The following is a 25,337-nucleotide window of genomic DNA, read 5'->3' as shown; positions in this document are numbered from 1 at the left end:
GCGTCCGAGCGAACGAGCTACCGATCCGGTGGGCCGCTGGTCCCCCACCGAGATGACATAACCTAACTTTAGACGGATCCCGAGACGCAGTGGCAAAGCCAACACGACACACGTACATGGTTTCTCTCTGCCACTCTCTCCCTCTCTCTCTCGTACAAAGACACGCATCACACCTTCTCCGTGAGAACATAACCATTTTCGTGGCGTTCGCGGATGGAAAGATATCGTCCGAGTTCGAGTCCGGGTCCAGTCGTCTGGAAGTGGCTGTCCCCCCGGTTGTCGCAATCTATGTCGTGTGGCGATGACGGACACATTTTCCTCCTTTTTGGCCGCCCTCAAGAGCTGCACAGCCCAAAGCGATGAAACTCTTCAGATATAATATTTAAGAAGGAAAAGTGTACCGGGTACCTCTCTTTTGTGCAATAGTAAAAGGGCCAAACATTCACATATCCTGGCAACCAATTGTTACTTCGTCCTGTCGTTCACCTTTTTTCAACACACAAATACATTTTAGACAATAAGCGGCCTGCTAGAAAAAAGTGTCAGGGAGGACGGGCTCATAAAACCAAAAGAAAGTCTGCGACCATCAGAGTGGACGGCGATATACAACAACAAAAGCCATATCTCGATAGCATAGCATCTGTTCCCCCACATTTGACGTAACAGTGTTGCGAAAGCCGGTTTATGATTTTCTCCCCCCCCCCCCCCCCCCCCCCCTAATAGTGTGCGTGCCGGACACACGTTTGAACGGATATTACAGCCCATCCTCCTCCTGCCTCCTGGTGCTCCACTCTGCTCTTTTGCGATTGCACTATGGAGGTGTGTCTCGGTCGCAAACCATCATCGCTTGAGAACACACACGGACGCTCTTAACACACGCCCGGCAATGCCCAAATTCGGTATCTTGCAAGTGGAAGAAGTTCACTGCGACAAAAGCGGTTCATCGATTGTAAGGAGCCACATTCGGACGAGTGTCTGCAACTCGTTATGTTGGAGGTAGGCATGCCCGGCGAGAGGCGCATATCCCTCCAAAGAAGGCAGAGAAGGGCACACAGCATGAGATTGGACTGGTGGGAGGGGCCTTCTCCAAGGTTAATCGATCCGGAATCCTGGGTGTCTCTCCTTCCTGTGTTGATTCGGAACTTACGATGGCCGTTACAGACCCATCAATCAACTTAATGTGTGGACCGGACCCCGCAAACACTTGTGGTACCGTCACGCACCAGCTTTTAACGTCAGCATAAGCCGTTTGTGCGTTACGTACGCACCAACGCGCCTTGCGAACCTGCTACCATTGTCTGCAACAGCAGCCAGCAGACAGAAGATCACATTCGGTGGCACGGGGCACGAGTGATGTGATTTGTTCAAGTGTAGGTGCGACCTGAGATGTTCCGGAACTACGGCTTTTTATTTGCTGTCGGTGTACTGAACGAGAAATGTCATAGTCAGGGTATCCCAGCGCTGGAGGAGCTGCTGGCGAAAACTCTTGAAATGATAAGCGGCCCCAGGAATTACCGCAAACTACTACTCAGTAATCGCAGCAACCAGTAATCCTTGAAGATCGACAAGTTTAGCAATGGACCGGAGGAGAGCGCGAGCAACAGGTTTTCGCCAAATGTTCCATTGACCTTCTGTGCGAGACACACGCACACAGTGTTGTTGCGTACCGAATGAGGTGCCGCCGAAAAGCCTCTGCAAAAAGGTCTAGCTGTTCAACAATGTGTCAACGGACTAGCAAACAGTGTGTCAACGGCTCAAAGCAAAGAATCAACGGAACAGCATTCGCCATCGTAGTAACCGCAGCAGCAGTTGTGTTCGCGATTCGTCGTGTTTGACATTTAACCGGAACGCGGCGCGCGCATTGCACCTTGTTGTTTCTCCCTTGCGGCTTTCTTGCCCCCAAACCGACCAAACAGCAGGCAACCGTGGTGGACTTGACTCTAAACCAAACAGTGCCAACAATACACACATATGTGTCCAGATGTGTGCTGTTGCCGATGCTGCATCAGCAACAACGACAACAACACCAACAACAACAACAACGGAGTGTGTTAGAAGCAACTCGCGCTCCGGTGCAGAAAAGATGAAACAAAATTTTGTTGGCCTTCCTTTGTCAGAGAGTAGACCGCTCCGCCACCATCACCATGCTGCTCCCTGTATGCTGTGCATCACGGAGCGCGAATGAGAAGAGCTTGCGATTGGCGCGACTTCTTTTTGGTTCCAAAAGCCCCGACCCCGGGGGGGGGGGGGGGGGGGGGCACACTGCGCTCCTAACCTTTAAGTAGTTTTGTGGCAACCATAAAAGAAGACGACAAACGAATCCATACCATGCTGGCTCCTCTACGAACCTGGCCTGACTCCTCTCTACTAACCGACTTAATGCGGCGACTGCGGCACAACGCGAGGAGCATCTTCTTCGGTTGCTTACTTTCAAAACCAGTTATTGTGGCGCATCTCGGCATCGATTTATGAGAGCGAAATACAGCCTCACGAACACACACACACACACGCATTAACAAAAAAAACCCAACCACTAAAGCGCTAAAGTGATTAGAATTGAAACGCAACCAACCGATCGGTGATCAGGCGACTGGAGCGACATAAAAGATGATCTCGTATCATAGAGAAGATGATCATTGCCAGAGTTCGTGCCACACACGACAGAGATTTCAGGAAATCATCTGAACGAAAGTGAAAGGCATGAAATGCATGCATGCAGAGAGATTTATGAGTCCTGCCAATCGCGTGACCATTGACGACAATCAAGAATCTTCGAATGAGGTATGAGGCGAAGGTGGTGTACTATACCCCCTCCTCTCTGACGATTTGGCATGCCTCTGCGTGCGTGCCGCCGAGTTCATAGCGTGTTCTGTGCCCATTCGCATTCCTCATATCACATCACACCACCATCGGCAGCTCCACTATCCTAGGTGACTCCTAAATGTTTGTGACAAGCGATTGGCACCTGCCCAGCAGCAGCAGCAAGTCCGTCACGGCGAAACACACGACGACGTCGTGCGGAAGAGGTGTAACCAGCATCAAGACAAGAGGAAAGAATTTTTGGCAGTGTTTGGCCGCTCAACGAGAGGGGGGCGACGACGATGATGCTCTGCTGTCCACCAGCCCCAGCCCGCCCAGAGTAAGTAGCCCAATCTGGGAACTGACAATCGACGCAGCGGCTAGGTACACGAAGATTATAGTGCCGCCTGAAGCAGCAACGAAGCTATGATGATCGAGCTAAATTAGCTGCAAAGCGCATTCGCATTCACTCACTTGCCTGCGATGCCGGCCAGGAAGATCCGAGTTCGCGGTCGGTGACGGCAACGCTGTGATGACACAGACATAGCGCGCGCGCTGCGCTGTAAATCATCTTTCAAACCCCCGTACGATCGTGTGCCTTGTCGTAGTCTTATAGAGCGCTACTGTTGGCCACGGTATGTCACACAGAACAACTTGGGAAACGATCATATCAGTGCACGAGAGAAGCCTTGATTTTCGTGACGAATTATTGTGCAAAAAGCACAATTTCCGAACCACACTTCCACGAGAAGCTTCACACACACACAAACACACGCAATGACACCGCTCCCGCCGACCGTGGGGACGGTTCTTCTTGCCCTTCTGACAGCCACCGAGGCAAAGGAATATGGATTGTGGCTTTTCAACGACTGAAGAGGAGTGTTGTCATACGATGGGAATGTCGTGAAGGTGAGCACTTCACGGTGGTGACCATTAGGGACAATTAGTTTAGAGATTCCATTAGATTTAAAGCTTTACCATCCCACAAATATGGAAGAAGATGGGAAGCGGAGGAGAGCACATTTTTGAATGAGAAAAGGCAAAACACGCACTTTGTTTGTCCCCTCTCTCCCTCTTTCTCGCCTTGTGTTGAACAGGTGCTAATGAGAGAGCCACACGACAAGAATGCGCACACGAAACCCAGCGGGTATGTGCCAACTGACAGCATGCAATGGTGCGTGTGTTGTTCGCGACACTATAAATGATCCCTGCGCCGAATCGCGGTCCAGGATTTCGCGAGGATTCCCCGACCGTGTATTAGAATGGAAAATACGTGTTTTGGCCTTCACTTACTGTTACTGCCGTTGTCTGCGAAGCCTTTCGCAACTAGGCCAAGACATCGAAGCAAAGGGGGAAACCACCAGCGCTTGGGCGTCGATCTGCCGGTCATTCGCGATCAACGATCGAGAGCGAGCGGCGATCGTGGAGGGTGGGGGATGTTGGGGGGCGTTATCTCTGGCGAGTTCTCGATGGTTTCATAAGAAAAACAAACCGAGCGGGGTGAGTTGCGGTCTTGCGTAAGACCCTCCTTGCCCGCCCCTTCTCTCTTCTCCCTGGCCGCCTATCGACTGGCCAATCGGTTGTTACATTCTAAACAACATTCCACACAAGCCCCGCATGCATGTGAAAGGCAGTGGCAGAGTGGTGTATCGCGGGTGTGTGTCGCGCGCGCATTGTGCTGCGGTTTGTTATTAGCGTGCCAAGGGAACTGCAAAAAAAAAGGGAAACTATCATTTTTGATAGTCTTCCATTCGGCTTCCTTCTTGTATCCTGGAAGTCTGGGGTGCATAGCAGGAGCGGATCGATCATTCACGAGTGCCTACTACAACAACAAAGGCTATCTCATAAATTAGAGCAACCCCTGCTGACGTCACTGAAAGTCACACTTTTACTTTCGTGTTAATGTGTAAAGCATTTATTAGTGGCGTCTAGGCAATAGTAACGACGCTCATAATGATGAACTGTTGCTAATTCATGCATTTTTATTTGATATTACTCGGCATGCAACCCATATGGGAAGGTTTATGTTAAATATACTGACATCGTTTGAACGCAGGATTGATATTGAAATTTTAAGGAACACGAAGGTAATATGAATGAATCTCCCAATATGTCTGTTATATAGACAAATATAACAAAACTATACCAGTTCACAACAGCAGTTTGGGGTGTAATTGAAATTCTGTGGTTTTTCCAGAAATCCCTCCGAACTAAAAGACACCGATGATACGCCGACGTTATGCTGTGCACATATATTAGTCGGATCAGTAGCATGCAACCATATAAAGCTTTTCACACGAGGTGCCCCGCAAGGTGTCAATCGTGAATGAATGTTTATCACGCTGGCCAGAGGTAGCCCGAGGCGCGACCTGCAATCAAACCCGTTTCCTTCGTCTTCTTTTTCTGTGTTGCGTTCGAAAAACTTCCCCAAAATCGTATTCTCACCACGTGTATGTGCCACTATCCCGCACACCCCACAGTTTAGTTAGTGCCCGGACACGTGAAGCATAAGTTTCTCTCGATCACCAACAACGCATCGCGCACAGAGGTTTGGAAAAAAAAAACCTATGGTGTGGCGTCGTTGTGAGTTGTTGTTGTTCGGTTGGGATGGTGATTTCTTCTTCGCCTTACTGCGTTCCTCTTTGGCCACACCTTTGGTTTCTTTGCGAACCGAATTGGGATTTGGAAAACGGAAAGATATTTTTTCAAAAAGAAGGTGAGGAAGGGAAAAACCCGTTGAACCGTTTCAAAATGGACTGTGTGCGCCCGCTGCTAATTAAGCTGCTGTTGCTGCTGCTGCTGCCGCTGCCGCTGCGGCCGCCGACGCCATGAATGTATGCCAGAAAGGGGCTTCTTCAGAGGAGCAGGTCTCGCTGGTGGTAGTGGTGGTGGGCCCGTAATTGTTGCCACTTGGCTCTCCTTCGTGGGTACGCGGTCGTGCTCCCTTCTCTAACCAGCTCTCTAGCGAGACATCAGGTGTATTTGGTCAAAGTGCGATCTTGCCAAGTGATTATTATGTTCCACCAACCATTGGCATTGTTAGTGCAGCATCTATTGGGGATGGCATTTGGAATCTATTGAGGATGGAACAAACATTTGAAATACAACGAAAAACGGCTGCACAACACAGGCACGCGCAAACGAAGGCGGGTGGTGCGTCGTCTTCTAAATGCAAAAGAAAAAACCTCAAATCGAACCTCGCAGAGGAGCTGAACTAAACCTCGAAAATCCTGATTTCCTCTTCTTCGTCGACAACTGCAAAACGGGGCAACGGAACACAAGCGCGGTGCGCGGATGGCGAGAAATTCGCGAAAATAGCGATTCGCAAACCTCACCCTGCCACACTCCGCCAGCCACACGCCACGGGATGGTCGCCGTTGACCGTTGTTGTTGTGGTGTTGGTTGGCGTTGCGGGCCATAAGGAGAAACGGCGTGCAAAAACGGGTCGCCGTAAAGAGTGAAGAGTGTGTGGTGTTGTGTGAAAACTGGGTTGAACAACGCAACGACGACGACGACGACGACCGTCGTCGACGGCTACGTGTGTAGACCTCACCTCAACCACCATCCCCTATTGGCTAGTGCGCGAAAACACCAAATCATGCAGCCCAGGGGTCCTACTCCTCCTCCTCGGGTTTGAACCCCACAATACGGGGCCCTCCCCATCCGCACTTCGCACGCATACCATATCAAGGCGAACGGGGAGAAGAGCAAAACGTTTTCAAAAAATTATAAAATGGTTTGCGGGAGCCACCACCAGCCAGGCACCGGGTGTTAGGCAGTTTGTTGGTAAGTAGAGACGCTACCTAGCAGGGAGAGAAACAGGAGGAGCACCAGATGGAATCGATTGGTGTTGTGTGCTTTGTTTGCTGGAAGCATCGCAAAAAACGCGAAAATCGCGCAATCGAAAACAGCTTCCATCAGAAACCATGGCCGACGAATCGAAAGCTTGGAGAAGTATACAAGCGTGGTCATTGGGCCCAGGTAGAAATGCTGGACAGCACACAAAACATCATCATAATAGATATATGCTGTGGTGAACCAAAAGCAACAAATACTTCCTCGCTGGTCAGCAAGCATGCGGCGCCTGTTTCAAGAACTTGTACCGATAATGAGTTGGTTAATAATGTCAGATACAGGAAAAGACATAACATATGTATATCACACAAGTTTGCGCGGGTTTAAATGGGGAAATATGCGCATAAATATTTGAAATAGATATTCTTCTGATCAACATCGCGTCGATACGTAAAAGATTGCAATACGGGCCCCAAAGACACGACAAAAAGAGCCGATGATGCCGGTTTTTAACGAAACGGAACAGATTTTCATCGATAATAAACCGACAATTTGTCTGATAGCATAAGTAGCGTAGTAAAATTGTCTTCATGGTTACACAATCGCTTGACAGAAGCCAAGAACAACCAAGAAACATTTATCCATAAACCTCATTTCTTTTCGTTGTGTTGGATTATTGGAACCCAATGTTCTTGGAGTATTCGACACCACCGCCTGCGGTCTACTGCTTATCATCGCGGAGTAATGGGGCATATGTTGCTACCAAAAGCTTATCGAATCAATTTCACTTTTCAATAAACAATCATCTTTTACGGCCCACCAGGGTAGCATAGAAATCATTCCTCCACTCTCCTCGAGGAGTAATCAAACGGACGGAACACCACGGGCACCATTGCTCGGGGTTGGCGTGATCTAATCCCGTCGAGAGTGATATAATCTCCGTCCATCATGTGAGCGCACCGCTGTCGGCGTAAAAGATTACCAACGGATACGGGACCGCCGCGCACCACCGCGTCCTCTCCAGAACCCTTGCTTAAAAGCTTTGCTCAGCTGGGGAAACAAAAACCTCAAACATCCTGATAAGAATGGAACACGCTAGCACGACCTAGCACTTCACAAACACCTTCTCTTTATGTACACTACTCCCCTGTGTGTGTGTGTGTTAGCGCCAATAGTGGTTTTGATTAGACTCTTATCAGGGAATTCGCTTTCTTTAAGTTGCAAAATTGTCCTCAAAGTAAAATGAAACTATTAAGGGTAAATAAATGGGGATATTCGCTTGTATAAATGATTTTTTTAAGCAGAGAGCTGTTCGAGTGATCCACAACCAATTGGAACACACCCCAGAGATCGCGGATGTAATGCCCGTCCATTGGAAGTTGAGTCATAGCTAAATGAATCAACTAACAGCTGATGCAAATCACACTGCTCATGTGCACCAGTTACTAGCACAATATCTATCGCTAGACGTGTGTGGGTGCGCATCGGAGGATGCAACAAGACACGTCATGCAACTAGACACGATGATGCGCTGCATCTCACATTGCATCAAGGTCATGTCATGTGTTTCTGGTTGCTCTCTCAGCTCACGCACGCAAGAAGCATATCGGTATTAAGTAAACATAATCTGTAGACCGATGTTGCTGCCCCTTGGATGAACGGTTTGGAAAAATATGTTCCTAGCTCATGGTGCTGTGATGCATCTTACATCTATTTCAGATAACAGACCTCGATGGTTTTGGTGCGATGATTAGGAGAGAACATTCTCTGCTTATCGGCACGCATCCTTATCCTATAGCTCGGATGGCCGTTGCAGTTGGTGCAAAGATTTGACTCCTTATCAGCACACCACACATTTACCCACGACATTCCCGTGCTATCGTTGACGTGGCCGTCGACCACCGATAACGGACCTACTCTCCTTCCCGTTTTTGCCGTTCTACAAGCAAAATTCTTACCAGAATCCATAATCCGGAGCCGACGAGACGAGTGCGTTTGTTTGGGTTTTCACTTCAACTAATCTTCTGCTCCTCTTCTCTCGCCGCTAAGGGGAGAAACTTGGGGAGCCGTTCCCCGCGCTATTCTCTTCTCTCACTCCTTCTCGTCCTTCTTCTGCTGCTGCTTCCGCTGCTACAAATGCGTTGTGAAGCTACGAAGCGGAACCGTCTGATACGGGAAGGGTGGTCCGGTTGCTGGTGCAACCAGCAGCGAGCGGCTCCGCCGCCGCCGTCGTTCCGTTGCGTTCCGTGAGGATGACTGATGGGACTCGTTGATTCACTACTGACTACTTCCTTGGAGGGGCGCGCTTGGTTCACTTGATGAGCAACGTCCTTCACCACGCCGATCACCTACACACTAGGTGCCGTATAGGGTGGATGATTTCGTGTCTGTCTCGGATCCTCGGATTAGGCGAAATATGTTGAGGTGCTGCTGCCAAGCGGAGGACCAACTGCTCGCGTGATGCTACTGTTTCGACAGTACAACAAAGGCTTCTCCTCTCGTCCTAAACGCACACTCATACACACACACACTAGAGCGCGGATACTTGTCGACGGGAACAATAACTTTTCGTCAGTGCCCGGGCGGGCGGTGGATGATGGTGTTGTGGTGGAGAATGACCACAAACCTTTATCTATCCCGCTGCGCCTATTTCGCGCTCTCTTAATGCTCAGTACGCTGGAAGCTGGAAGGCAGCGGATAGTGCCCGGACCACCGGACTCATTATATTATCACGAGGGAACACTGCGGTCGCTGGTTTGCTACTAGAGCAGCGCAAATGACACACGGTTTTGCGGATGTCTTTTCGCAAACACTCGCTCACAGCATAGAAACTCAACCCGAAACCAACAACAAAGCCAATCGCGAAAACGACTATTGGCCCCCCGACTCGGTGGGGCGTTCGACGCCCAAAGTGTGGGAAGTGTGCCTCCCCGGGGGGTTATGGTGGGGTGGTCCTCTCCACACAGGCGCACAGACACACACAACACACAAGCACTCACACGCGCGCGCGATCAATTATGTCGCACGGTTAGAGCGGTTCGCGGCGTGCGTTTAACTCTTCACCTTTCACACCAACACCACCAACACACATACACACACACTATACCAGCAGGTGGGGTGAACACACACGCGGGCGACGGTGGCGTACTCTTCCTTTATGAAACGCACTTTCTCGCACACTATCGTCGTTTCAGCGCTGAGGCTCTCTTGCGGACGGACCTTTAAGAAGGAGAGGGAGGGTGGCAAACCGAAAAATTAAGCAAAAAAAAAACATAATAAACACACTTGACGCACATTCGTACACGAACACAGTACATCATCCGAAAAATACACTTTCGCGTTCTGCCACGTCGTCTTTTGTTTCGGGATGGATGGAATCCTTAAATTTGCTATTCGCTATCTGTTCACTCCGTAATGGCCCCTACTCTCGGCAACGGTCACGGCGGACTGACACTCTCGTGTGCTCTACACGGCGATAATCGCGTACGCACATGCACGTCGTGACGGGCGCACGCAGCATACTCTTCTGTTCTCGAGCTGTCAACGAACGTGTGCAGCAGCAGCAGTAGCAGGGGGAGGGCTCTCCGAAACCAGCTGTCTCGTAGCACGCGATAGTCTCAGCAACCTGCTGCTGTTGCTGCTGATACTCTCTGCTAGAGCACACCACCACACGCACCCATCATGAACATCATCACACGTTAGAATGGGTGCTGCACGGTGTGGGAATGGAACCGAGTTGAGTAAGGAGCGCGCAGAGTACGAACCACCACCTATGTATGCACCAGCCTCTCACTTTCAGCTGAGTAAACGCGATTGCACGACAGACAATTCAACAGGATTGACACAGGGGGGAAGGGCCATTAACAAAAAAAATAAAAAAAGCTCTTCTTCATCATCCAAGGCATCCGCATGCACCATACATCAATAATGTATTTTGTGTGGTGCGCGGAAAAAAACGCATCACGCGTGGGGTGCGCCCCGCTTTGAACCTTTCGATCATTCCAATCTATGTCTTCTCTCCTATGTACTTAGCATGGTGTGTGATACACACATACGCACGCAGATACACAGTTGATTCATTCATGATGTTGCGTGGACATTCAATTCATTCACAACGCACGCACCATTTTGAGCGAATCACAGTTCGCAAAGTTAGTGACACCTTGGCGATAGTGTAGCCAGGGGGCCGGGGGGTTTTGCGGGAAAAATCTTCAAAACACCCGCGATCATCATCACCAACTCGGCGACAACCGAAGGAGTCCGCGTTACCCGGGCGATCTGCAGATGGCAAACGACACACACACCTAGCGTGAGGTGCACGCTACTTACGCACGAAAATTAAGTAATAAAACGTAACGTGTCAATAGTTCTCACTTATGGGAAAGGAGGTTGACGATCCTTGGTAATGTGTCAGCGGGCAAAAAGTAATAGGGACCGCGGGGGAGCTAAGAGTTTTCTGACATAAACTCGGCCGCGTGATTCGACGGAAGTTCTCACGCGACGGTCTACCACCTCTCGTCACTTCCGGCCCTTACTTCACTACCCCGAATTGTATGTGTCTCTCGTGATTGCGTGCGTATTCAGGAGAGTTCCAAATTGGCCCCTTAACAGAGAGTGCAACAATATGCACTTGCACTATCCGTGACTGAGCTAGCGTTTATGATGATTGCACCTGTTCGATTCGTTCGTCAACTGTTAAAGATGACGTTCAATTCGTTTCGTAAGCGTGAACCACAGGTTCAGTAGATTCCGACTCAAGTTGCAGGATCCGAACTAAAATAAAAACAGCACAATCGCATTAACTAACACCTTCCACACAAACCGCCATGTCCCCCAATCTGAAGCCTTACCTAAAAGCCCTTGTTTCACATTGGATTCGTGAATTCCACTACGATCTAAAGAATTTCAACCTATTCCAAATGGCCGCTCTCTACAAATGGAGTCGAATTTTCCTCCCATGGTTACTAGGATTGCATTTTCAGGCTCTTCGCAGTCAATAACCTTGACAACGTCGTGTGAGCGAGCAAAAGCTAACTACTCAATGCAGGCAGCTCCTTCCTAAAAACGTGAAACAAACCTCGAGCGACGTTTGCAAGCAATTTGAATCCGGCTTCAGCATTAGATAACCAGCCAGCGGGGTAAGAGGTGGCCGACGAGTTCTTTAGGCTACATCCTGCCACACACCACCCTCCTCATCATACCGCTGCTGCGCTGCTGTCTCTGCCCTACCGTATGTTTTCATCCCCCACACTCCCAAAACCAGGACTCAAAACGATGAGAAGTGAGCAAAGTTTAGGAGAGATAACGACACGACGACGACATCGACGACGACGTGAGAGCAAAAGGATCGCGTGAGATGATTTTGTTTTTATTTTTTGCCGGCTTTTTCGGCCTCGGCCACGACAGGCCAGGTAGTGTGTGTAATGCGGAGGCGGATGGTTGAGTGAAGCATACCAGACAGAGCAAAGGCAATATTGTCCAGACGCAGCATGATGCAATTTCAAAATAGAATTCCCGACATTATTCCATCACGGTGCGCGCCTCGACGGCGGGGGCAAGTGTCAAAGAACATCGGCAAATGCACACACACACACACACACGCACAGGTTTTTTCGTTTTACACAAAACGTGTACCCGCGACGCGTAAGAACGTGTCACCCCGTCGAGCACCGTGAAACACACTTACACACACACATACACACATGCACATGAAATGAAGAGCAGACGACACACCACACAGCTGACGTAGAGAATATTGCGGGGTGGTATTGCGGTACGGGGAGAATTAACGTTCGAATAGGTTTGCGTTTCGAAATTAGAAATAGAACGAATCTGCTCGCTCGCTCTTCCCGTGTTGGTTCCAAAATGGTCGACCGGAAAGGGAAGAAGGGGGATTTGCACGCACCGAGACACTTTTGTTCCAAGTATTTTTTCGCCCTGGACACTGCGATCTCGGATTGCCGCACCACGCACACCTCACACACGGAGAGGGGAGTTTCTCGGACCCACAAGGAAACAGAAAAATGGCAGAACCGCAACTCGTTCGTCGTTTACTGCTCACTGTCGCAAAACACCGCACCAGCAGCAGCGAGGAGGAACAAGAAGACACGGCCAAAAAAACGGGGCGACGACTATTTTCTGCTTCTCAACCGACGACGACGACACCACACTGCTGTTCGGCGGAACACGCAGCCACATGCAATCGCTCTCAACATCGCCAAGCAAGGGAAACCAACACACACTCAGCCGCTAGATCGACGGTCGGTCGGTCGGTCGGTCGGTTGGTCGGTTGGATGGACTTTTTCAATTCAACACCATGATTGCGGCGACCGAGATAGAAAGAGAAAGAGGGAATCGCTTCGTCCATCTCTGTTTCTCGCGTTTCGAGGGGGAGGGGGGTTCCAATTCCTCGAGTTGGGCAAAATGGCAAGCGGCGATCGGTTGAAAAGTGCGACGACGTCGTCTTCACCCCATCATGGCACCGAGTGTTTTGTTCACATTTATGTGCCACCCATCTTTTTGGGGGGGTCGTTTTTTCTACTGGCCGTTTTCTCTTGCAAACCACTCGCTCGCGCGCACACACACCCGAACTGCTCGCGATGCACCTATACGCGCGTCTCCGGTCCCCAATCATCATCAGTCACATCCTGTTTCACCAGTTTCAGTTCCCGAGACGAAATCGTGGATTTTGTGCTGGTTTTTTGCTGGCGTACAACCGGGCACTCCCCGTAAAATACCGCCAGCCACGGAAACGGAAACGGTGGTCACAAAACTCACACTTTCCAAAGTCTTCTAGAAACGAGCGAACAATCGCCGTTCGATGGTTGCTGCGACTGTGAGTAGTAATTGCGCTTGCAATCGCGGCAGGCTGCTGCCACACATCCAGCACACACCGAGCGGCCACCACAGACCCAACTAGATCAACTATGGCACCAACACACACGTTCGCGTTCGCTGTGTGTCCACACTGCCGCACACGAATACACCCGCGAGAGGGGGCGGGACACCCTCACACCCCGCGACCAACGGTTGTCAAGGAGGATGTATAGAAAATAATGGTGTACTACCCGCGTATTCCGAGAACGGCAAGCAAGCATTCAAATTCGAAGAATCAAAGTACCCATCGCCGCCGTCTGTCGTACCGTACCCGTCTGAACATTCCAGAAAAGAAAAAGAAATTATGATCCATGGAAGAAAAAATAAAAATAAAATAAATTCCGTCCGCCGGATATGGAGGGGGATCCACACCATCAATAATCAGCACAACGCACACACAGAGGCAAGCGAGCGCGCGCGCACACGCTTTCCCATACACCACAGGGCGAGTGTGGAACAATCGACAGCGCACGCACTTTCCTCCTTGGTGCACACGACTTCAACTTTAACACAATATTGCTGCAATTGTAACTTCACCAATTCAGCGTACTATTTACCACGAGATAGATTTCGCTAACCAGCAGCGCACAGAAAGCAGAAAAATGCACCAACCGCACCGCGGCGCGATTTATTGTCTTTTTTATTCGCGAGAAAATTCAAGACGTCGTTCCCTCCGGAACGTGCTGCTGAAACGTGTGCAACGAATGTGGTGGTGACATCAGTTTGTGCACGTGATAGCGCTTGTATGCGTGCGTGGTAACGGTATACGGTCACTCACACATACGCAAAATGCTCGAATTTTTTTGACATAAACGGCCGTTTTCTACGCCACATAAAACTGCTTGAATCTTTTTGTCTCTTTCTATTTCAAAATTTCGGGAACCGTTGCGTTTGAAATGCGGAGCCGCAAATATCGTTATTTGCTAATTAAAAACTATGAATGTCTGCCTAATTCTATTTAATATACGTTCTTAACCTACCTGCCGTTATGCCATTCGATATGATCGGTGAGAGACCGGAGGTCGATTGCAGTTTTGTAAACCCTGGCGACGGTGCTCGGAAAACCGATCCGCTTCCACTCGGTATGGGTTGCTGTTGCTGCTGCTGCACTGGAACTAATGCACTGTTGATCGATGTCATACTAGTGCCCGCTTCCTCACATCCGATGCTCAATCCGGCACCGATAGCTTCGATTACACTTAACAGCTCGTTGCCAGAACCGGACGACGGACTATTATGGGCGACAGCCACACCGCTGCTACTGCTACCGGTAACCATCGCATGACCCGTGCTGCACTTTACAGATTTGCCATTTTTGCCACTTCCATCGCCTGCATCATCGTCGACAAACGTCGAACCAACGGTATCGCCTGTTGGTGGTCGTATGGCATACGGTGTTAGTTGGCACCCCAGGGGCACGTGAATGGCGCTACTTCCGGTTGGCGTTAGTGCGGCAGTTAGCTCGAATGGAATCGTTACTGCAGTTGCCGTTGCAGTGGGCTTGCCGTTCGCAGACTTGCTGCTACTGGTGGCGGCTTGGTAGCTTCCCAACAACTCCTCGTAGCTAGTGCTGCTAGTAGTTCCCGGTGGAACAGCCAATGGTACGGTGCTGCTCCTTACCGGCGATGGTGCAGCAAGTGTTGGTGGTGGTGCTGCTGCTGCAAACGGAGTAACTTCGTAAGTGATGCAGCTCATCGGTGCAGGAGTAAGCTGCAACGAGGGAAGATAGAACCAAAAACATGGAACCAATAGGATCAACCGGAGGTAAGAGAAAAAGAGAAGCAGATCTACTAAATACAGTTTGGGAGTTTAGAGATTAGATAGAGTGCGTTCTTTGGTTGTGGTAAGCTTCCTGTGAGCTCGCAAGTAACTCATGGGATCCTTGAAACGCTGTCGTCGTGGAACAAACGTTCAAGAGTCCTTCGGGTGGACGTGGAACGATGGTCGTTTGCGGTACGTCGTGCGTCGCACTTTCGCATGTCTGGCATGTGCGCCGGATGTAACGATATCCCGACAACAGTAAGGATCCATAAACATAAAAGGAAGCACTTACACACTCACAAACACACACATGAATACAAACACTCCCTTAGGAGTCAATCGTAGCCACTATACTGCGTGTTTATCCTACTGACAGACATATCGAGGACGCCATAGGGCGATTTAAGCAGGGAACACCGCAGCGCAGTCACCTCATCCTCCCCCGGACCAACGGGAATTACTCGCTGGTTCGACTGGTGGTGACCTGTTGATTAAATTTCGATTTCCGACCTCGCAGAACGAGAAAAAGGGGATTCACCTATGTGGTCCTGCGATATGCGAAGGATTAAGGCATATGGCCAGAGAAGCATAATCTGTTCTATACTAGTATCCATTTATCCAGAGTTTACTGCTATTTACTACATCAGGCTCATAAAGTACATTAGTTTTGATTAATCAAGCTTTAGTACTTCTGATAGGACTTATTCGACATACTATGGAAACTTTATCCACTATTTCCAAGCCACACATTTTTGGGAATGGCAAAATCTCGACTCTAGTCCCGGGTAGTCAAGTAATTGCGTGGTCAGTTGGATTGGACCGCTTTCGGCTACTGCCATATGGCTACCGTGGGCGCGACTTTATCATTCATTGACGTACCTTCTGGATGATGTAGCACCGAGGGTTGTAGGATGTGCAGAGGTAGGTCCCATTGGCATCTAGGCACAGTGGCAGCGGATCGACGATTGGTGCCGGTGCAGCAGCTGCTGTGCCTGCGGTTACGGTAGGAGCCAGATGGTGGCGCTGTATGGTTCCGCCGACGACTGGCGTTGGGGTTGCCGGAACTGTTTGTAGCAACTGCACCGAAGCGGGTTGCAGTGCGTGATGCGGAAGTGCCACCGTCGTTGTCGTCTGTTGTTGCTGATGCTGCTGTTGTTGCGCGGAAGAGTAAAGTGCGGTCTGGGGTTGTTGCTGTTGCTGCTGATGGTGATGGTGGTGATGATGGTGATGGTAATAATGGGTGCTGGAGAGATGTGACCGTTGGTGCTGCTGCGTACGTGATTGTGGAGCGCTTGTCGGGAGCAATTGTAACTGTTGCTGCTGCTGCTGCTGCTGCTGTTGAGCTTGAGTGTGATGGTGGTGATGATGGTGATGATGATGGCCAATGGACGACAGGCTGGCGCCACCGGCAGCGGCTAGGGTCGTTACTGTGGATGTGTGACCACTCCCGGCACCGCTGGTGCTTGAGGCGGTGGACGATGGTACGATTCGGTACTTGCGTAGTGGCATTGCCGCCTTAGAGCAGAGGCCGTCCCGCCCGTGGGATTGTCAGCGTGTGTGTGTATGAGGGTATGCAGAGGGTACTCCTTACGCGGGTGGATGTCTACAAATCATGCGTGCATGCGTTTGGTGCGCTTCCGGTCTGGCGCTAGCATCGATTAGGGTGGTACCATATGGTAAATCGTAAACCACGGACCACATCACGTGGCGGGCTGCTGGGATGGTTTGCTCCATACTTTCACCTAACCAGGATCTCCGCCGGTCGAGCGGAGTATAGTCTTTGTACTCTCATGTCCTTCTTTTAATCGCACAGGATCCACACACACACACACACGCGCGCGCACTTTGCACTAAGCACCCAAGAAGGGTTGGATGTAAATCACTAGTACACGTTATTCGCGAGCTAATTCGCATTCACATAGTTAATTCGAATATTAGATCACCAACAAGTGTCACCTGTAGAATGAATATATGTGGTCAAACGAATCACGAATCGCAGAAGGCGGACGGGAATGATCCAATTCGCAATTCAAATCTAATTCAAATCCCAGCACGCTACTACTGGATGGGGAATTACGGGGGCGCAGCTTGCATGCCCAAAACGTAGTAACCTTCGGCTGACTGCTGGCAATAGTTTAGCATACATTTGCCTACACGAGTGAGGGCGAGTTGGAAATTTTCGGCGAAGACACCCCAAGTGAAATTCAATCAAACCGCTCTTCAGCGCTGGAAGCCATGTATGCAGCAGCGGAAATAGTATGGAAACCAAAACATAACCTCAACAACACCTGGCGGCCGGGGGCAATCGGACAGCGGCTACATATGGTGGTGAGAACGCTCGAGTTATCGTTATCGATTCGTCAAACATTCTCCGAAATATCCAGCATCCTTGCGGATCGGTTCACTCAGACCGCAAAACCCAAACACAAACGAACCAGACCGCGGAGCTGCGCAACAACGCTGGTGGGTTGGAGTGGGTTGCTCAAATGTTCCACCCCGTTCAAACCCACATACAAACGCACACACAAGCGCGTGCACTTAACTAACACGAGATGCTGCTACAGCAGCCACTCAAATACTTTCCGGCCTACTGTGATGCGCTTTGAAATCGAATCGAAATGAAAGAGCCGGAAGACACTCGGGGGCGAACTGTGGCGCCGTTTAGGGTTGTTGTTCTTATCTTCTCCTCTCCGGTTCTAATATCGGTAAGTAAATATTTTTGCACCACATTTGCCAACACGAACGCACACAACATTAGCAGGAGAAGGACGAAAGGTACGAAAGGTGTGGGGGTGGTGTTTCAGTCTTCGGGGCCACGTAGACAGTGAAGTAGTTCGCCGTTCCGTATGTTATGTTTATGGACGAATGCGTGGCAAGAACCCTTTTTTCTCCGCAGTTTTGCCATCTTTTTGGCCACTCTCCCGTCGCTTCGCACCAGAAAGAGCGAAGGGGTTCGTGCAGGTTCTTCGCGGGGTCGAGGTCAACCACGCGCGCATCCTACTATGATTGCAAACAAAGAAAAACTGGAATCCCCTCCGCGATGGTAGTGTGCTCGCTCGCACATATCACACTCGCCTACTCTGCTGCCGTGCGTTTATCTTCTTCCACAAATAAACCGGCGGTGCCCGCCGCCCCACACGCGTCTCGCTGCACTTTATGCTGCACTGGGGCTACCCTGTCTCTCCGTCCGCCCGCGCGTTCGTTCGTTCGTCCTTGCGCCCTTCACAAGCCCAAGGCACTTCGCCCTTTTCGATGTGCGGCGCACCAGCTGTGAACGATACCGACGTCGGCCCACCCACGTATACGCACCCACCGATGACACTCCTTGGGTATTGTCTGATTTTCGCTACCATACGGTACACAAAATATGGCACCCACGTTGGGCTGCAATGGTGGTCACACGCATTGATTTTATTATCGCATCCAGCAACAGCGAATCCTGCTACGGAAAGGGGAATTGGAGGGGCCGCAGACACTCGGACCTAAAGGACACCTGCTGCGGTCATCTTATGCGTACGAACCAAGGCGCAAAGCGCGGCGAGGGGGATTTAGCAATGGGGCTGCGCCACGGAAAAACACGTTCGAGTTTGACTCGCGAACTGATGATACTGAGACGGCGACGGCAACGGCGATGATAATGGTGTTGCGTCGTACAATAAGGACATCGGCCAGGAGATCCGTCGTCGTAGTGGTGGTTGTCTTTCTCACTCCAGCCTGTCCAATCCAGCCGAAACACAAACACAAAACGCCAAACTGACTGAGCGCGCGCTATCGAATCCGAATAACCGAGGCTCGTGATTTCGCGAGAAGAATCCGCGATTCGGCGGCCAGTCTGGCCTTATCTCTCCGCTCTCTCTCTCTCTCTCGCACGTGCGCTCTACGTTCGCTCCGGAAGTTTGCCACGATATTTGATCCCACCGGCGACAACGGCGACGACGACGACGACGACGTGGGACATAGACTCCCACGCACGCACACGTGCGCACCAGCGAAACCCTTCCCTTATCCTGGAGAGGACAGAAAAGGGAGGGGGGGGGGGGAGAGGGAGCGTAGTGTTGACGTTTTGGAATATCCTTTCTCGTGAGCTATCCTTCCACTCACACTCGCTGCAGTGAGTGCGCGCTGGAGCTTTTCGGCATTCTCACGCATCCAACGTGCAGCAGCAGCCCACGTGCTCGCCAGGTGATAGTAGCTTATAAGGCGATGTATACTAACCTGCTTCAACTTCAGCTCATCAGCTCTCCTCCAATCTTCTCCGAACTGGACAATGAAAAGGATAGCACAATCCAAAGTTCTTCATTATCGTCACTTCCGCCTGCGTTCACTCTTGTTTATTGCCACCCATTTAACAACAGAGCTCCCCCCCTCGTCGTCTTCGCCGTGACTATTATTGGCATTTGTGCTACAATTTGCGTTATTCTTTGTGAATTTCGTTACTATTACAACAGTTCAATACAAACAGACACAGATAACAAACCGGGTGCCGGTGGTAAAAAAATGTTCACAATCTCACACCCGCTGTCAGGCACACATATGTCGCCCCATGGTATCTCGTTCTCAGCCCATCGATTAAGGATTTGGTTTTCAACCGAGTTGTGTTCCTCGCCTTAATAGTGGCCCCACAGAAAATGCTTCGAAATAGAGTTCTCATTTCTTCAACTCTACAACAATCATAGTGTTGCACCAGCTGCTTCTAGGTCGTTATCTGCACCAGAATGTCACGTGTCTGGCTCCGGTTCAAGGAGCGTGGAATGGACAACGATATTCGTTTGAAAGCCTTTATCTAGAAACAAAGTGAAGATTGTGAAACCCAGAGACAGAAATAAAAGAAGAGCGAAAGGGGCCAGGTTGATTACAATTGGCTAAAAATAAATCATAATGAAACCAGGTGGGCGCGCGTCGCAAGCGGGAAGCCAAAAACGTGATATCTAACCAAGAGTGGGAGTCATTCTCCGCCCATTTCACAACCCTCCCTCTCCCCTCCCCCCTCCTTGCATACATCAATCTTACTTGCGGTTGGTTGGTTTTTGTTCGTGAGTTAAATGTATATTGTTCCGATTGAAGACAACATGTTGATGGATTTTCTACAATGTTCGCCCTGCAGTTCTTCGTCTTCTGCTCGATGGATGATCTTCTTCCATTTTAACCTACCACCTACATCCCTCCGACACATACACCCCTCTCTCTCTCTCGTTCGTTCGCTCACTAATAACGGTTTACCGCCGCCGCAGCCTCATCTTCGACGTCATCGCCGATGTCGACCGGCCTGGACCGATCGACACCGGTGATTAGGTGAGTGCGGACGGACAGATGAAGTGATGACGGCTACAGCAGCTGTTGCTTGCTGTTTGTCACCACTCCGCCTCGCCGTAGCTGCCGCCGCTGCTGCTGCTGTTGCTGCTCCGAAGAGTTAGCCACTCTTCTTCGTTTGGGAACTTTCATCGAAAGCGAACTGGAGAAACCGAATCGACGGTTGGCCTTCTTTTCGGTGAGATGGTGTTTTGTGTGGAAAGCGTACGCTGGTTCTTACTATACTGAACGGCACCACTAAGTGTGCCAACAGAGCGTTATTTACTATTGACGGGATAGTCTCCCTTCCACGGTTGAGGTTGGCATATGTAGTAGGAGTTTGTCGATTTCAAATGATGGACTTCAAATTTTCCAGATCGGACTAATTGGGGTTCGGAGTGTTAGGAGCTTCTCCACTTTCTTTTCTTCCCTTCTCGGCTGAGATGAAAATTTTGGTGAGAATATACAAAAAGTCGACGACAGCAAACACGACACGACGACGATGGCAACGCGCACGCCGTGAACGGGGTGTGAGATGGTGTGTAAGAGTTCCTCCTTTCTTCTTCACGGCGGCGGTTATGCTGCTGATGCTACTGTCCCCACACTTTCGTCTCCTTCTGCTTTGGAAGAGCGAACGGCGCACTTAGAAACCGTGCACCTTTAGCTGTTCGGGCTTGGCGAGACCCGACTTCGTCAGCCACTGGCAGATATTCTCGCGCTGGTCACCCTGCAGCTGTAGAACCTCGCCGTACTCGGGATGCTCAATTACTGTGCCATTGCATGCGAATTCCTAGAACGAAGCAGGTCAGAGGTCAATCGATGCTGTTTTGCTGGAATTCCTTCCACATTCCAATGCGTGGCTAGAGCAAAGGCACATACCTTCTTACATGCCCGCACGATCTTCTTCAGGTCGTACTCGGCCGACAGACCCTGGACGGTGGTTAGCGTCTTGCGACCATTCCGCTGCTGGATTCTTATGTGTACGAGACCGTCTTGCACATCATATTCTGCACCCTTTATTGCATCAGCAAATGGGTCTATTGAGAGAAGAAAGGAAAAACAGGAAAAAACCAATACGATTAGTAAATCATGTTACTGTAAATTTGGTAAGTTAACAGAATAATTGTTGATAATCGCGTGATTAATAGGTGCTTGCCGTGGTGTGTACGTGATAGAGGAGAATGATTTGGTTGTTTCTAGGTCATCCAAGATACCGTTTCAATTCCATGTTCATGATTCATCGCTTGCGCTGGCTTCACAAGGGGAATTTCCAACCGAAGAAAAACATCATAACCCGGACAAAGCAGGCGCCACCGTGCGAATATGATAATCTAGTTTACATTGTGCAGGGGCAAGGGACAAAGAAACGTGAATCGTAGTGTAGTAACGATGAAGCAACACAACGAGGACAAGCAGTCTCTACATATTCACGACGGCGTGAGGGTGAAGGTGGGATCGAATATTATCGTTGAGTGGGATACAGATTGGAGATTGCGTTTGGAATTGGTTTCTCCTGCATTTCCTAGTGAGCTATCACTTAAAGAAAGGAGCGCCATCCATATCGCTTTCCTCTCAAAGCGACTCTACGTAATAAAAGAAATAAATAAAATTTCCTGTCCCGTATGAAGGCCAACAGAGACAAAGCAGTGTGAAGGACGGTCACAGCAGAATGACGATGAGGTCACAAAGTCCTTGAATCATGATTGCCGCTGCAGCAGCAGCTGTTTTAGCTGGACAACCGTGTGACTCACGTTTTACCCGTTTCCAGACACTGCAATCACGGAAGAGATAGGTGGCTTTACACACCGCGATGCACCTACTCGTGGAGGGAAGGGCTAGTTCAGAGGATAACCGGATCATTTACGCGTGGCGCGCATTTCGAAAGATTGCGGAAGTAGTCATCCGATTGCCGCCCTAGCTGGGTGGGCACAGGCGGTCATGGCCGCCTTCACACACGCCATGAACGCGTGTTTCTCCCGTGGCTTTATTTGCCTGTCGTCGAAGAGGACGAAACGGGGTGAAGCGCACAAAAAAACGGCATCCGCCATTTTGAAAAGTCATCATGCACGATCTAGCCTCTCTTTCGCTCTCAGGGGGTTTGCATGGGAAGCTCACGCACACTGGGATTCCGATTGCCACACATGCAAAGGCGCGTGAGATTAACATGGTGTGAGTGTCCTCACGCGAAAGCCCCTTTCCGAGAAGAGTCGCTGGCTCTCCTATTAAAACGGAGATTTCTAATTTCGATCCGCGGAAATGCAATCAGAATGCCAATTAACGCCCACATCCCAGCTTTCCAATTCCAATCACTAGTGGTAAAGATTATCCCTTTTCTTCATCATACACACACGGCTCTTCAATTACGACTCAATCAGCCCGGGGTGGGCAAAAGGAGCGCGCGGGTAACGGAACGGAAGTCGTACTTACCAAATGTAGTAAGATTCTGGATGGACATACGATAAACAAAATATACACAGGGAAGAAAATTAACGTTGGCCTCGCGGGGTTTGGCTTGCTGGACGTTGGGCGATCTGACCACGCGGTAGAGCGCTGCTGAGTTTCACTTTTCGCGAAAAAGATGAGAGCTTCTCAGAAGGGTTGGGGCACACGCGTGTGTGTGGTCTGGAAATTTCGTCAGCGCGTGTCACGACACCAAGGCAAGCGAACGAACGAGTGGGAGAGAGAGAGAAGGGTGAATGCGCTTCGATTCGGCGAACACGGATCAACACGAGTTACGTCTGCACAAGGCGAGCGCTTGAAGTAAAATGGCGGCGTTTGACACTTCCTGTGGTTGTGGGTAGTTGGAAAAGGGCGGGGGAAGAGTGGCGGCGATGGTATGGCCCAACGATCGAATACTTCGCAGAATAGACGTGGGGATTTAACACTTTAATCACCAATTTTTCGAAATTTAACTTTAACAAAACGTTAAGTAAGTATAAACAATAATTAAAATCGACGTTGATCTGTACGTTTGCTCGTAAAAAACGATTTAAAATCCTTAATTACACTACATGCACTAGTCAAAGTATAGGTATAAACAAGCCTTCATACAGTATCATACAAATGTTTAGTAAAACAGAGAGATTGGTATTTTTGATTTCCTGACATACAGTTGATTAAAAAATACATAGAAATTCTTTTCGACATTAGGAAATTAGCAGCATTTGTTTATTCCACTCGGGATGCTTTATGTCGTCGCAAGTTTGAAAATCTAATTGGGGCAAAACACACGCTATACACTGTCGAGATTCGAGGAGGTAAACAAACAAAATTATCACCCAAAACAAACACTTTCTCGAACGGTTTGGTGAAGATTTTTTGTGATTTTGTCCCGATTTACTAAAAGCATCGAATTAAACTCTTGAAGGCGCCCGATGGCGCTGGCAGCATTATCGGATGCTTCAGAGATGGTTTCTGGTGTCGTGTGGATGAACCACCAGGACCACATCCTGCAAACGTACCGAGCGATCTACGAAAACGGAGAGTACACCGATTGCATCCTGATGCTAGCGGATGGTGTGCTGCACGCCAGCAGTACCGTGCTCAGCATGGCTTCTGCGCTATTGGAACGTATCTTTGCAGGCGCTAGTCTACCGGCCAGCACCGGCCAGCTCTCAGTCTCCATTCCAGATGTGAGCGTCGAGGACATGCAGCAGGTCCTGCTATTTATACACACCGGAGAAGTTAATCTGCAGCCATACCAGTTGTCCAGCTTCGTGGAAGCATGTTCGCTGCTCGAGTTACGTGGCATTAAAGGCTCGGATGGTAGCATGATGGGGTTGGCAATCAGCGGTACGAACATCGTAACAGCAAACCCATCAACGAATGAATCCCCCCTGGACACTACGGCCACAGACGACCCGCAGTGCTTGAGCGAACTATGGTTTCAGGATGGCAGCGAAACAGAGCTGGATGCAGACCCTCCAGACCCGGCGGTTCCGGCGGTCCACGATCAGTCGCATGTACCGAGTGCCGCTGAAACGGGGAAAATTGCGATCGAAATGAATGCGGTGGCAACGCTTGAAAACATTTCCAACGATGATTCGTTGATGGCACAAGAAAGTCATCTCGTTGGAGCGGACGAGTCTTCTATGGATGGAATGGAGCGGTGTTCCTCTCAGGACGATTTGAAGGTGTCCGAATACGATGAACGACTAGAAGCTGCCATCAATGCCATCGTGAACGATCATCTGAGCTATCGCCAAGCTTCGCAGGCTTACAATATACCAAAGACTGTACTGTGGCGCCGGGCGTTACGGATCATACGAACTCCGAAACCATTCAAACCACCGGCGGTTCGATTGCAAGCCATGGAAGCGATAAAAGCGGGAGCAAAGCTTCTCAGTATTAGCCGCCAGTTCGACATTCCACTGTCCACGTTGCACCGTGACAAACAGCGGCTGTTTAACGATGGGATGCTGCCTGCCTCGGTCACGGTACGGCAGCGCAAGGACGGATCAGACGCGGAACAGCGTTTACTTGAGGCAGCCCAGCATTCGCTGAATGGTACTCTCTCGCTACGGCAGGCATCGCAGGCCTACTCGCTGCCTAGGACTTCGATCTGGCGCAAGGTACAAGCGTTGAAGGACCCGGCTTACGTAGAAGAGACACATAAACAGCTGGAACAAAAAGAAAGAGAAAAAGATGCCGATTCGAAGGGTCGGTAACCTTCCGGAAGGGTAATTCTGGAATGTAGGTTTCAAGCAGACGCCATTGTTACAGACATGTGGAACCAGAAGTGAACTGAAGATGCTGGAGACTTAATAAATCTGTCTAAAAACTAGCTCAATGGATAACGGATTACTTGGTAACAATCA

The 25,337-nt window shown here is 49.9% G+C and overlaps 3 protein-coding genes across 11 annotated transcripts in view; 1 reads left to right on the top strand and 2 right to left on the bottom strand.

Annotated features, from left to right (window-relative positions):
* LOC125955252 (la-related protein Larp4B) overlaps positions 1–14,166 on the bottom strand; it is a 29,570-nt gene extending 15,404 nt beyond the window's left edge. Inside the window, exons 1-2 of one of the 9 annotated variants that reach the window (XM_049686291.1) lie at positions 14,028–14,166; positions 8,553–9,813 (exon numbers count right to left, since the gene is read on the bottom strand). In XM_049686291.1, the coding sequence (XP_049542248.1) occupies positions 8,553–8,562 (10 nt within the window). In that variant the 5' untranslated portion in view covers positions 8,563–9,813; positions 14,028–14,166. The other 8 variants (XM_049686300.1, XM_049686299.1, XM_049686292.1 and 5 more) reach the window with 8 other exon arrangements.
* Positions 14,167–19,528: 5,362 nt separating this feature from the next.
* On the bottom strand, positions 19,529–23,286 carry LOC125955332 (eukaryotic translation initiation factor eIF1). The gene is made up of 3 exons (XM_049686452.1): positions 22,948–23,286; positions 21,400–21,557; positions 19,529–21,310 (listed from the first exon to the last, which is right to left on the bottom strand). The coding sequence occupies exons 1-3, from the start codon at positions 22,973–22,975 to the stop codon at positions 21,164–21,166; spliced, it is 333 nt and encodes a 110-aa protein (XP_049542409.1). The 5' UTR covers positions 22,976–23,286; the 3' UTR covers positions 19,529–21,163.
* A 543-nt stretch (positions 23,287–23,829) lies between these two features.
* On the top strand, positions 23,830–25,334 carry LOC125955301 (uncharacterized). The gene has a single exon (XM_049686401.1). It carries the CDS (start codon positions 23,895–23,897, stop codon positions 25,185–25,187), a length of 1,293 nt encoding a protein of 430 aa, XP_049542358.1. The 5' UTR covers positions 23,830–23,894; the 3' UTR covers positions 25,188–25,334.
* The last annotated feature ends 3 nt before the right edge of the window (positions 25,335–25,337 follow it).

Source organism: Anopheles darlingi, chromosome 3 (assembly GCF_943734745.1).
Source record: "Anopheles darlingi chromosome 3, idAnoDarlMG_H_01, whole genome shotgun sequence".
Taxonomy (NCBI): domain Eukaryota; kingdom Metazoa; phylum Arthropoda; class Insecta; order Diptera; family Culicidae; genus Anopheles; species Anopheles darlingi.
This window is presented reverse-complemented; position numbering and strand designations above follow the sequence as displayed.